The 13,697-nt window shown below is 45.4% G+C and overlaps 1 protein-coding gene across 3 annotated transcripts in view; it reads left to right on the top strand.

Moving 5' to 3' along the window:
* Positions 1–2,659, top strand: part of ZNF341 (zinc finger protein 341) — a 43,730-nt gene extending 41,071 nt beyond the window's left edge. For all 3 annotated transcript variants that reach the window (XM_021688930.2, XM_044918550.1, XM_044918551.1), the window contains one exon: positions 330–2,659. In XM_021688930.2, coding sequence (XP_021544605.1) covers positions 330–859 — 530 coding nt within the window. In that variant the 3' untranslated portion in view covers positions 860–2,659. The remainder of the gene's footprint in view (positions 1–329) is intronic.
* The last annotated feature ends 11,038 nt before the right edge of the window (positions 2,660–13,697 follow it).

The raw sequence follows: 13,697 nt of genomic DNA on the forward strand, positions 1-13,697 counted from the left end.
AGGCAGACAGACCAGAGAGGAGAGAGATGATGGTGACCTGGCTAAGTTAGCCAAGGTTTCGGGGCTGAGCATGCTAGTCTAGGCAGAGGGGAAACAGCAAGTGCAAAGGCCCAGGGGCAGGAGCCAGCTCGGTGGCCTGAAGAGAGCAGGTGTGGCTGACTGGGTGTGAGTGGCTGGGCGAAGGTGGGAGATGAGACTGGCAGGAGCAGAGCCCAGATTGCACACATGGTCAGAGGCCAAGCCGAGAGACTGGGTTTGATCCTGAGCGCAGAGGCACGGTTGCAGAGTAAGGGGTCGGGGTGCCTCTCACGGACTTCCCCTCGCTCCAGGCATGAAGCTCCACAAGTGCGCACTGTGCAGCAAGTCCTTCAGCCGCCGTGCCCACCTCGCGGAGCACCAGCGTGCCCACACAGGTAACTACAAGTTCCGCTGTGCCGGCTGTGCCAAGGGCTTTTCCCGACACAAATACCTCAAGGATCACCGCTGCCGCCTTGGCCCCCAAAAGGATAAGGACCTGCAAGCCCGGCGGCCCTCCCGGAGGAGGGCAGCACCCCGCAGTGGCAGTGGTGGCGGGCGCAAGGTGGTGACCCCCCTGCCCGACCCGCTGGGGCTGGAGGAGCTGAAGGACACCGGGGCTGGGCCGGTGCCCGAGGCCGCCCCAGGCAAGCCGCCCTTCTCGGAGCCAGATGCAGTGCTGTCCATCGTGGTGGGGGGCACGGTGGGGGGCGAACCGGAGCTGGTAGTGCCCGGGCATGCAGAGAGCCTGGGCTCCAACCTGGCACTGGCAGAACTGCAGGCAGGGGCCGAGGGCCCATGTGCCATGCTCGCTGTGCCTGTCTACATCCAGGCCTCAGAGTGATGGACCCGCGGTGTTTGCTCCCAGAGCCTGGCCTGATGCTCACCTGTGGGTCCAGGCCTCAGGGGCCGACGAGAGGTCCTTCCCAATGGAAGTGAGCCATTGGCCAAAATCCTTCTGGAGTGTCCTATGAACCCTGGCTGTGGCCAGCCTGCTGTGGCTCCTATTCTGCTGGCTAGCCCTGCCGCATTCTGGAATGTGAGGCAGGGCTGCCTACAGCTTCCAAGTAGGGGCACTGGAGAGAAGAGAGCTGGCCAGGCCAGCAGCCCAGGGTCTGGCTGGTCCAGGCTGGTGTCAGCCCACCTAAGAGAGAAGACAGGGTGGTCCTGCCCACCCCTCCTCCGGGCTGTCTTGGTGTGACCTCTGGTCAAGCTGCTTTTCTGGAGGCCTGAAATGGGTAGAGCCCTTATCTGCTGGACCTTTTCCTATACAGTTCCCCATGGTTTCCACAGATGACTCTGTGATGTAGGCATTTAGGCGGCACTCAAGTGTCACGGCTAGAGTGCAGCTGTCAGTCAGATTTGGCTTCAAATCTAAGCACTGCTACTCACTTGCTGTGTGACCTTGGGTATGTCACTTTACTTCTCTGAGCCCTCATCTGTACGTTTCTCATCTGTACAATGGGACATATGACATTTCGACCTCATAGGGCTGTCATGGGGATCCAGTATGGCGAAATGTGCAAAGGACTTGGCATAGTGCTTGGCACTTGGAAAGTACTGAATAAATGTTTTTATGGAAGTGTGTGTCAAATGGCTCAGGCCGGAGCCTTGGCAGTTTCCTTCTTTGCCCCTAGGTGGCAGCACTCCCTCCAAAGTGTTGGGGGACTGAGAGGTCCCATGGCCCCTTGCACACAGCTGTGCTGCTCCATTAGCCATGAGAGGTTTGGTGCTCCCATATTTCAGAACGTGGCCATGGAAAGGGTTTATACTCACTTTTGAAAATGCAGGATCCTGGGCCTTGCCCCAAACCCTTTGGCATCAGAAACTCTGATCAGAGCCAGAGGTCCATCTCAAGCAGGTCTCTAGAATCCGTAGTTGCCCCCACCGCCAACACTCTGTCCCCACTCCCCAGCTAGTCCAGAGGAGAAGCAAACCAGGCTTATTAGGAGGCAGGGAAGAGAAAAGGGGCCTTGGCCAGTGTTTCCTCATTTCTATTCACAGCCACACTGTCTCAGTGATAGGAGACAAAACTGAGGCTCGAGAAGGGACAGGGCAGGATGCAGCAGATCTGTTGGACTCAGTTTGATATGTTCCCTTGAAGGCTAGCACGTCCCTCAGATATCTGTGCGGGGGCTCTGGGCTGGAGCTCAAAGCAAGCCCAACTTCCCCTCAGGAAGGGTATGATGCAGGAGGAAGGACCAATGAGGAAGTGGTACACAGCTGAGGCGGTGAGAGCTGTTAAGTGCACCTAGCCTTCAAGGCCAGAGGAGGGAGTGGTGAGGACAGAAAGTCTCTTCACGGGAGGTCACATTTGAGCTGGTCCTTGACACAGAATGTTTTGATGGATGGATAAAGAGGGAAAGGCATCTCAGGGAGAGCAAAACATGAGCAAAGCCTTCAAGTTACGACAGTTCTGGGGCTGGTGAATGATCCAGGATGACCAGAGATCTGGGGGTAGTGGTTAGATCATAATAATCGCTAATATGTTTCAAGCTTCCACATGATGGACACTGCACATAGCGCCTCAGCCCCATCAGGTGAGAATTGTTAATTTCCTTATTTTACAGATGAGGAAACAGAGGCGCAGAGAGGCAGAGCTCCTTGCCCAAAGCTCACACAGCTAGTAAGTCACAGAGCTGGGATTCAGGCTGGGGTGGCCTGCGTCTGTGTGCTGTTAGCCACTTTGCTGTATTGAAATATAAGTTGATGTTGAATCAGAGATATCCTTGGATGTTGGGTTAAGGAATTTGGACTTTATTCTCTACAAAATGGAGGAGTCATTAAACATTTTTAAAAATTGTGACATTAAAGAAAATGTTAAAAACGTCTCCATCCTAATAAAACTACTTAAGTTATATTTCTGTCTCTTCCTGCCTATGTACACATGCGTGTACATTTATCAATAATCATGAGGACTCATGTTTACTAGGCGTAAGTGCATGTCCTAAGCACTTTGAGGTAGGTGCTACTTTTAATTCCATCTTACAGCTGAGATGAGGCAAAAGGCACAGCGAGGTTAAGTGGCCCCAAATCACACAACAGTAAGTGGTGGAGCCAGGCCACAGAACAAGGGACATATCAAGGCCTAAATTTGATAGATACATAGTTGGACTGCAGGGAAGGAAGCTGGGACCATATTGGGGTTCCCATAACTACATCCCTCCTAGGTTGACAGATGGGAAGACAGGCTCAGAAAGGGGAAGGCCCTTGGTCAAGGGTCACTCAAAGTTGTTGACAGAGCTGCTCCAGGAACCCAGAGTCCCCTATAGTCCCCCCCCGCCCGCAAGATGCTGGAGATGATGAAGTGTAAAGAGGGGCTGTCCTGAGCCTCCAGGGTCCCACAGATTTTGGCATTGAGGAAAGCTAGTTTTGAATCCTGGCTCTGTCCCTTCCCAGGTATGTGGCTATGCAAGTCACTTCACCTCTCTGAACTTCAGTGTCTTCATATGTCGAATCAGGGAGAATAATAGTACCTATCCAATAAGGTTATCACAATTCAGAGAGAGAATTCGGGTAAAGCAGAGATCACAAATTGGCAGCCCATGGGTTGCATGCAGCCTATAGACAAACTTCGTTTAGCTTTCACAATGAAAAAAAAAGAAAAAGCCAACATTTAAAAATAATGAAATTAAAAACTTACTGCAGTGGTGAAAAGTGAGATATATTCCCTCTGTGTCAGGAACAAAAAAAGGATGCTTGCTATCATGATTCCCATATTATGTTGGAGGCCTAGCCAAAGCAATAAGACAAGAAAAAGAAACAGTATAAGGATCAGAAAGGGTAAAATAATGGCAAGAATGCTGAAATAGCAAGATCAATATATAAAAATTTACTAGGTTCTATGAATTAAAAAAAATGCTGTTCCTATACTCCAGAAGCAATAAGAAAATGTAAGTAAAAATTGGGAGATTTGGGGGGCACCTGGGTGGCTCAGTCAGTTAAGCTTCCAACTCTTGATTTCAGCTCAGGTCTTGATCTCAGGGTCGTGAGTTCAAGTCCTACAGTGGGCTCCATGCTGGGCGTGGAGCCTACTTAAGAAAAAAGAAAAGCAAGTTAAAAAAAAAAATTGGGAGATTTTGGGATGCCTGGCTGGCTCAGTTGGTGGAACGGGCAACTCTTGATCTTGGTGTTGTAAGTTTGAGCCCCACATTGGGTGTAGAGATAACTTAAAAATAGAATCTTTTATTTTATTTATTTATTAATTTTTTTAAAAAAAGATTTTATTTATTTATTTGACAGAGAGAGACACAGTGAGAGAGGGAACACAAGCAGGGGGAGTGGGAGAGGGAGAAGCAGGCTTCCCGTGGAACGGAGCCCAATGCGGGGCTCGATCCCAGGGCCCTGGGATCATGACCTGAGCCAAAGGCAGACACTTAACGACTGAGCCACCTAGGCGCCCCAAAAATAGAATCTTTTAAAAAATGGGAGATTCATATAAAAATCTGGATTCTGACTTCTGTTGCATATAAGGATGTCTGGCATAGGGAGACAGCAGGCAGGTGGAGGTGAGTTAGCCAGCCCCCTTCAATGGGCACATGGCGTTCCAGATGCCATGGTCCCTGTTTTTCTGTAAGGTCTCCCTGACATTGCAGCTGAATGTCAGTTGCTACTTACTATACTTGTGTTGATTTATCTTAGAGAAATATTTCTAATTTCACATGTCTTTTGAGAGTAGAAAAACAAGATGGCCGGAGAGGGTCACATGAATTTTTATGTTCCTTGCCTACTCAACCATCTTTCTGTCTGGACCTGAGGTATATGACCTGAGGAACCCTGTAATAATGCTTTCTTTTCTCCCTCCCACTGCCAGTCCTCTGTTTGCCTCTGAGCTAGCTGGCCTCAGTTTCTCTATCAATAAATGCGGGGAATTGAGTCATAGCTAACTTTACTTTCTATTAAGTGCCAAACCTTGTGTTCTGCATCTTATTTACATGTCACTCACTCCTCAAAACACCCTTGGAAGCAAGCTCTCTTATCATGCCCAGTTTATAAATGGGGAAACCAAGGCTCAGCGAGGTGTAGCAACCTGCCCAAAGATTCTCAGCCAGAATGTGTGGAGCTGGGCTTCAAACCCAAAGTTCCTGCCTTGTCTTAGGATCACTAAAGCTCTCACCAGCTCTGATAGGCCAAGGTTTTGGTTTTGTTGTTGTTGTTGTTGTTTTAATCACTTCTCCAAGGTTCCAAGCACTTTTCATCTCCTCAGCCATCACTGCCCTGTCCAGACTGCTAGCCTGTCTTGCATGGATGATTGCATGAGTCTTCTCTTTGGTTTCTGTGATTTTTCTCTCACTCCACCATGATCCATTCTCTTGACAGCATCCCAAGGGATCTTTCTAGATTATGCCACTTTCCTGTTTAAAACCCTCTAGTGGCTTCCAATCTCTCCCAGAATGAAATCTAAAGTTTTCCTGGTAGATTTCAAGGTTCTGCATGACATGGCCCTCATCTTTTCTTCTCTCATTCTACTCTAGCCATACCTGTCCTCTTGCTGTTTCTCCATCATGTTAGTTAGTTCCTGCCTCAGGGCCTTTACATTTGCTGTTCCCTCTGTCTAAAATGTTCTTCTCCCAGATTTTCATATGTCTGGCCCCCTCCCTCTATTTACCTTTGTCCAATAGTTATTTCCTTAGGACTCCCCTGGCCAATTTGTCTAAAATAGCCCCACCCCAACCTCATCACAATCTAGTCCCTTACTCTTCATTTTTATTCATCACCCTTGACATTATATTAGACATTTCTTTATTGTCCATTCCCCTTATTAAAAACAAAAGGTCCACAAGGACAAAGACTTTTCTCTGTTTTGTTCAATATTTGTTGAATGAACCAACAACAGCACTTTGAGAGAAGAAGACCCACTCTACCCATCCCCTTTTCCCCTATCCATGGAGGCCAAGGGTAAGTTACCCTCAAGAAGAATCTGTCATGTAGGCTGAGAAATGGCTAACCTAAAGCCCTGTAAAGCTCCATTTTCCTTGTCTTAAGAAGCTGAGAATATCTGGGACAAATGACAGAGGCAATGGCTTGGAACTTTCAGCTAACGCAGCAGGTATTGGTGTGGCACAGGAGAACCAGTTGGACCAGTTTTGTCTCCCTTGGGGAGGCTAAAGTGGAGGTGGCAGCTGCAGGTGCTCCCAACCCCCAAGGCAGCCAGCAAATGAGACCCATAGGTTCTCAGGTCCTGTAGGTTGGTAGAGAGAGCAGATTCCACCTCCGGGTTGGGGGTGAACCCCTGCTCACCAAGGGTGGCTTGTGTAAGGTCAGGCACAGAATCCTGAGGCCAGGGGCTAAGGCCCAACTTCAGGGCCTTGGGCCCTTTGTAGAAGAACAGAGAATGAGGCCCAGAGAGGGAAAGGGTCTTGTCCAAGGTCCAACATAAGGCTAAATCCAAACCCAGTTTTCCTGCCCCCCAAGTCACTGCTACCTCAGCCCATTCATTTATCCATTTGACAAATATTTATTAAGTGCCTACTATATGCTGGGCATTGATGATACTACATGCAAGGCATTGATGATACATTGTGAACCAGAAAAATAATGATCTGTAGAGATCCTCTGTGGAAGAAGCAGAAGATAAACAACAAATAAGCAAGTATAATATGTTAGAAGGTGATGAGTACTGTAAAAAAAAAAAGAAAAAAACAGAGGAGAGTAGTGTGTGTGGGGGGGGGTGCAGGTTGCAGCATGATATGGGGTGGCCCAAAAAGCCTTACTAAGAAGGAAACATTTGACCCTCTAGGGCACAGAGGGTCATAGCCTACATGTGCTCAGATGAATAGGTATGGAATAGGCAGGTGCTGTAACCCACCATTGGCTCAAGTTCAGGGGCCCCTCCAACGCACAGTCCCCTCCATTTCCCCTCTTGCCACTCTTCTACCCCTACTGCTAACTTGGCCCTATTCCCCAGGGAGGTCATACCTGCTCCCAGGCTCATCACACTTCATTTATTTGTGTTTATTTGTGCATATCTCTCTATCCATTCATTCATTTGGATAAAGGCAGTGTAGCATAGAGGTTAAGAAGGTTGTCCTACAGTGAGAATCTCAACTTTGCCCCTACAAGGCGTGCGACCTTGGGCAAGCTGTTCAACTTCTCTGTTTCTCCAGTACCTAATACATAAAATGGGGATGGGGCACCTGAGTGGCTCAGTCAGTTAAGAGTCTGCCTTTGGCTCAGGTCATGATCCCAGGGTCCTGGGATTGAGCACCCTGTCAGGCTCCCTGCTCAGCTGGGAGTTTGCTTCTCCCTCTGCTGCTGCTTCCCCTGCTTGTGCTCTCCCTCTCTCTCTCTGTCAAATAAATAAATAAAATCTTCTAAAAAAATAAAAAATAAAATGGGGACAATAACAATGCCCACCTCATGCAGTTGTGCAGGCTAAATGAGGTGATAGATGTAAATGCTCAGCTCAGTGTCTTGCTTAGCATAAAGTACTCAATAAAGATTTTCTATCATTTGCTGGGGGTTCAAATGCCAGCCACATCATTTATAATGGGATGACTTTGGGCAAGTCATTCAACCTCTCTAAACTTCTGTTTCCTTAGCTATAATCTGTACCTACCTCATAGGGGTATAGTCAGATAATTAATGAAATAGTCTTGGTAAGCCATTTGACTCAGAGTGAGGGCCCATAGATGTCAGTGATTGTTCTTTTTGTAACTATTATTGTTTATTTATTTTATAAATATTTATTGGATGCATAGTCTGTGCCAGGCCCTTTACCTATATTCTTATTGAATCCTCAGAATGGCCTGGTAAAGAGGATAGTGTCTCTCACAGTTGGGGAAACTGAGTCAGATGGAGCACCTTGCCACATGGTTGAATGACAGAGCCTCAGCTCTAATCTAGGTTTGTGTGGTGGGCACCAAAACATGTTTTCGTTACTTCAACACACTTTTTTGGGGAAATAAAATTCACATAACAAAACTCACTATTTTAACTATTTTGAAGTGTACAATTTAGTGCTTTTTAATTGGGTTGTTTGTCTTTTTGTTTTTTGAGTTGGAAGAGGGTTTTAAATATACATATATATATACATATATATATATTCTGAATATTAACCCTTTGTCAGATATAGGACTTGTCATTATTTTCTCCCATTTCATGGGTTGTCTTCACTTTCTTGATGGTGTACTTTGATGCACAGAAGTTTTTAATTTTGATGAAGTTCGATGTATCTATATTTTTCTTTTGTTGCTTGTGCTTTTGGTGACATATTTAAGAAACTGTTGCCTAGCGGCGCCTTGGGTGGCCCAGTTGGTTAAGCTTCTGACTTCGGCTCAGGTCATGATCCTGGGGTCCTGGGATCAAGCCCTGCATCCAGCTCCCTGTTTAATGGGGAGTCTGACTCATGCATGCCTGTGCTCTCTCTCTCTCAAATAAATAAAATCTTAAAAAAAAAAGGGGGGGGGGCGCCTGGGTGGCTCAGTCATTAAGCACCTGCCTTTGGCTCAGATCATGATCCCATGGTCCTGGGATCAAGCCCCGTGTTGGGCTCCCTGCTCAGTGGGAAGCCTGTTTCTCCCTCTCCCACTCCCCCTGCCTGTGTTCCTTCTCTCGCTGTCTCTCTCTCTCTGTCAAATAAATAAATAAATAAATAAATAAATCTTAAAATAAATGAATGAATGAATGAATGAATAAATAAATAAATAAGAGGAGCGCCCGGGTGGCTCAGTCGGTTAAGTGGCTGCCTTTGGCTCGGGTTGTATTCCCAGGGTTCTGGGATCGAGTCCCACATCGGACTCCCTGCTCAGTGGGGAGTCTGCTTCTCCCTCTCCCTCTGCCCCTGCCCCTGCCCCTACTTGTTTGCTCACTCTCTCTCTTTCTCTCTCTTAAATAAATAAATAAAATCTTTAAAAAAAAGGGAACTGTTGCCTAATTAAAGGTCATAAAGGTTTATACCTACATCTCCTTCTAAGAGTTTTATAGTTTTAGCTCTTACATTTATTTTTTCTTTTTTTTAAGATTTCATTTATTTATTTGAGAGAGAGAGAGAGAGAGCAGAAGCAGGGGAAGTGGCAGAGGGAGGGAAAGAAGCACACTCCCTGTTGAGCAGGGAGCCCGATGAGGGACTCGATCCCAGGACCCTGGGACCATGACCCAAGCTGAAGGCAGATGCTTAACTGACCGAGCCACCCAGGCGCCCCTAGCTCTTACTTAGATCTTTGATCCATTTTGAGTCAATTTTTTAATATATATATGATGTGAGGTAGGGGTACACATTCATTCTTTTGCATTTGAATATCCAGTTATCCCAGCACTATTTGTTGAAAAGACTATTCTTTCCCCATTGACTGGTCTTGGCATCCTCACTGAAAATCAACTAACCATAGATATATTGGCTTATTCCTGAACTTTCAATTCTATTCCATTGATTTATATGTCTGTTCTTATGCCAGTACCACAGTATTTTGATTACTGTTGCTTTATAATAAGTTTTGAAATTGGAAAGTGTGAGTCCTCCAACTTTGTTTTGGTTATGCAGGACCCCTTGCAGTTCCATGTGAATTTTTTTAAGATTTTTTTTTTTATTCATTTGAGACACAGATACAGAGAGAGAGAGAGAACATGAGCAGAGGGAGAGGCAGAGGGAGAAGGAGAAGCAGGCTCCCTGCTGAGCCAGGAGCCCAATGCAGGGCTCGATCCCAGGACCCTGGGATCATGACCTGAGCCGAAGGCAGACGCTTACCATCTGAGCCACCCAGGTGCCCCTACAACGGATTTTTTAAAAGATTTATTTATTTACTTGAGAGAGAGAGAGAGAGCATGGGGGGAGGCAGAGAGAAAGGGAGAAAGAAACTTTTGCAGACTTCTGGAGCCGATGCAGGGCTCAATCCCAGCACCCTGAGATCAGCACCTGAGCCAAAAACAAGACTCCTATGCTTAACCGACTGCACCACCCAGGGGTCCCGCCCCTTTTTTTTGAGAAAGAGAGAGAAAGCGTGCAAGTGGGGGGAGGGGGGAGGGGCAGAGGGAGAGAGAGAGAGAGAATCCTAAGCCCGCGAGAAGACCGAGCCTGATGTGGGACTTGATCTCACAACCCTGAGATCATGACCTGAGCATTTGGTGCCCCAAATATACAACTGATTTTTGTGTGTTGATCTTGTATCCCACAACTTTGCCAAATTCGCTTTTAGCTCTAAGAGTTTTTTGCGGATTCTTTTAGGTTTTCTTTTTTAAGATTTTTATTTATTTATTTTGAGAGAGAGAGAGAGAACGAGCAGGAGGAGGGGCAGGGGGAGAGGGAGAAGCAGGCTCTCCAATGAGCAGGGAGCCCGACGTGGGGCTCGATCCCAGGACTCTGGGATCATGACCTGAGCCGAAGGCAGACACTTAACCAACTGAGCCACCCAGGCACCCTCTTTTAGGTTTTCTATATAGAAGAGCATGTCATCTGCAAACAGAAATAGTTTTACTTCTTTTTTGATCTGGATGCCTTTTATTTTTTTTTTCACTTAATTGCCCTGGCTAGAATCTCCAGTACAATGTCAACTAGTGATGAGAGTAGCCATCCTTGCTTGTTCCTGATTTTAGGGGCAAGGCTCAGTCTTTCGCTATTAAGTGTGATGTTAGCTGTGGGTTGTTTTTTTTTTAAGATTTTATTTATTTATTTGACAGAGAGAGACACAGCGAGAGAGGGAACACAAGCAGGGGGAGTGGGAGAGAGAGAAGCAGGCTTTCCGCTGAGCAGAGAGCACGACACGGGGCTCGATCCCAGGACCCTGGGATCATGACCTGAGCTGAAGGCAGACGCTCAATGACTGAGCCACCCAGGTGCCCCAGCTGTGGGTTTTTCATAGATGTTCTTTATCAGATTGAGCAGTTCTTTTCTATTCCTAGTTTGTTGAGTGTTTTTATTAGGAAGGGGGTATTGGATGTACTTGTTTTTTACAGTTAAAAATCAGCAAATCCTCTATTTGATTTGGTATAATTACATGAGACCAAGTTTCATAAGAATTTTTTTTATTCATAATTTGAAACCTATTATAAGTTTTATTAACTCAATTTTTCTTTTCTTTTTTTTAAAGATTTTATTTATTCATTTGACAGAGAGAGACACAGTGAGAGCGGGAACACAAGCAGGGGGAGTGGGAGAGGGAGAAGCAGGCTTCCCTCAGAGTGAGGAGCCCGATGCGGGGCTCGATCCCAGGACCCTGGGACCATGACCTGAGCCGAAGGCAGTCGCTTAACGACTGAGCCACCCAGGCGCCCCTCTTGATGACATTTTTAAGGAAGGTTACAAATAAATATATGTTTGAGAGTCCATGTGACTTTGGGCACATGTGACCTTGGGCAATTTCTATTCTCTGGGCCTCAATTTCTTCAACGGTAAGATGAAGATTGTATAGTAATGCTTATTTCTTAGGGCTTTGGTGATTGGAGATAAGATGAGATTTTGTTTGTGAAAGTATTTTGCAAACAAAAACTGTATGCTTCTGTTGCTGTTTTTACCAGAGAAGTTTTAAAAATTGCAATATAACATTTATTTAGTAAAGTATATAAAGTATGTAAAGGGCAGTGGTCTTAATTATGAAGACAGGTAAATTTGTATACACCCACATAAATACCACTAGATCTTGATATAGAACCTGTCCAGCACCCCATAAAGATCATTCTGCTTGGTCTATACCGCCCCTGAAGATAACCACTATTCTTTTTTTAATATTTATTTATTTAAGTAATCTCTACACCCAGCGTGGAGCTTGAACTCACAACCCAGAGATCAAGAGTCACATGTTCTTCCGAATGAGCCAGCCAGGTGCCCTGGTAACCACTATTCTAACACCTATCACCATAGATTAGTTTTGCCTGTTTTCGAACTCTGTATAAATGGAATTATATAGGCTTGTGTCTGATTTCTTTCACTCAGCAGAATATCTAAAAATCTTCCAAGTTGTTGCATGTAATGATTGGTCATTCTTTTCACATAATTTTTAATGCTAGTCAGTCATGGCTTGAAAAGGCTGTGCATTTGCCCAGGAGACCAGAAAAATGAAGTCCAAGGAAATTCAGGGCTCTCCTGTGTTGAATCAGCCCACCATATGAATTTCTACCAAGGCAGTTGGATTCTCAGCCAGGATCGCAGCTATCGTGCCCTTCTATCACCACTTCCTATCCCGCACTCCAGACAGACATCACAAATAGATCTCAGCACATTTTTCAGGGAGTCCTGATGCAGCCTCAAAATTCTTCTCAATCCAGTAATCTGAGTAGCCTACACCAACTAATTGGGGTTGATACTCAAGATTAAATCTAAATGTTCTGTTATCATATCCCTAAGATGTTTTTCTGGGCTTTCAACGTTATGACATGAGGGATTCTGCTATCATCCTCAGTTTATCCCACAGCAGTATAAGACTGGTGGTGGTAAGGCCTCTAGTGTCTCCTGTTCATATATTCTTTGGGTCATGGCTCAAACCCAGCAAATCTTTTGCTACCTGTATGTCTGATTACAGCATGACTTAAATAAGAGGGGAGGAGGTGGATTGCTTAAATGTGGAGGAATTGCTGTACCCGTGAGGTGGCTTGATTGAAGTCTCCTTATTTATATTTTTTATTTTGATAAAAACATTGCAATACCTCAATTACAAAACAAGCACAAGTGTGACTTATGTTTCACAATTTATGCTGCTGTGAATCTTGACAGTTCTGGCATGTCTCTCACATTTGAAAAATGTCTTCCAACCGAAAGTTGGGTGAAATAAACTCTCCCATCCTCTGGGAATTGTTCCCTGTATATGCAGGCTGGGATTGTCATTGACTACAATAGGAACAACAACATCTGAGGCATGTTTTTATCTACATGTAGATCATAGTCTGAGGAGACAAGACTTGTATGTGATATAATAAAAAAAATTCAGTCAAGCTCTCATTTATTTGAAACTGTTCCCAAGCAACTTCACATATTTGGAAGGTCCAGGAAGGAATAAAAAAGGACTTTGAGAAGCTATGTTTTTCTTAATTGGAGAGCACATCAGACCCTCACTCAGAACTGGTTTACTCTTTGCTTTCATACAAGTCTAAGTGACAAGTAACAAGGCTTCCAAATAAAAGATTGGAAGCAGCAAATTAGAATGGTGGCTTGGGCCAAGTATTGGCTACTAGACACTGCCTTACTGTTAATGGATGGAGAAGTGATTCTTGACAGCAAAGGACAAGGGAAAACAATAAAATGTGGCCCCACAACTACAGCAGTCTGTAAAATGCAGGGGCAAAAAACTCTTCAATGCTTCTACTACTTTGGAAGTTTTGGGTCTCCTCCTAGTTTAATTATTATTGTGTATAACGAGGACCAAGATAAGGAATAAATTTTTGAGCACCTACAGTGCTAGGCCATGCTCAGTAAGCATTTTACATTACCTGTCTCACATAAGCTTGGAGGTGGTCTTGTTGTTATCTCCAGGGAGGCACACAGAGTAGGGGGAAGTAACTTGGCCAAGTAAGTCATAAAGATGCATTTTGAGCCCTTGCACTCCAGTGCCAAGGCTGTTAGCTTCTACTAGGTTTCGAAGAACCTGTTAGGCGAATAAAGAGTAGAAAGGCATTCTAGGTAGAGGGTACAAAATATGGAAAGCCAGGGCTAGTCAAGCTAGTCAGTCACTCAGTTTCTCCGAGACTTGGTTACTCACCTACAAAATAGGAACAGTATCATAGGTTTATAGGTTCATAGTCTTGTGAGAATTAAA

This window comes from Neomonachus schauinslandi, chromosome 10 (genome assembly GCF_002201575.2).
Source record: "Neomonachus schauinslandi chromosome 10, ASM220157v2, whole genome shotgun sequence".
NCBI lineage: Eukaryota > Metazoa > Chordata > Mammalia > Carnivora > Phocidae > Neomonachus > Neomonachus schauinslandi.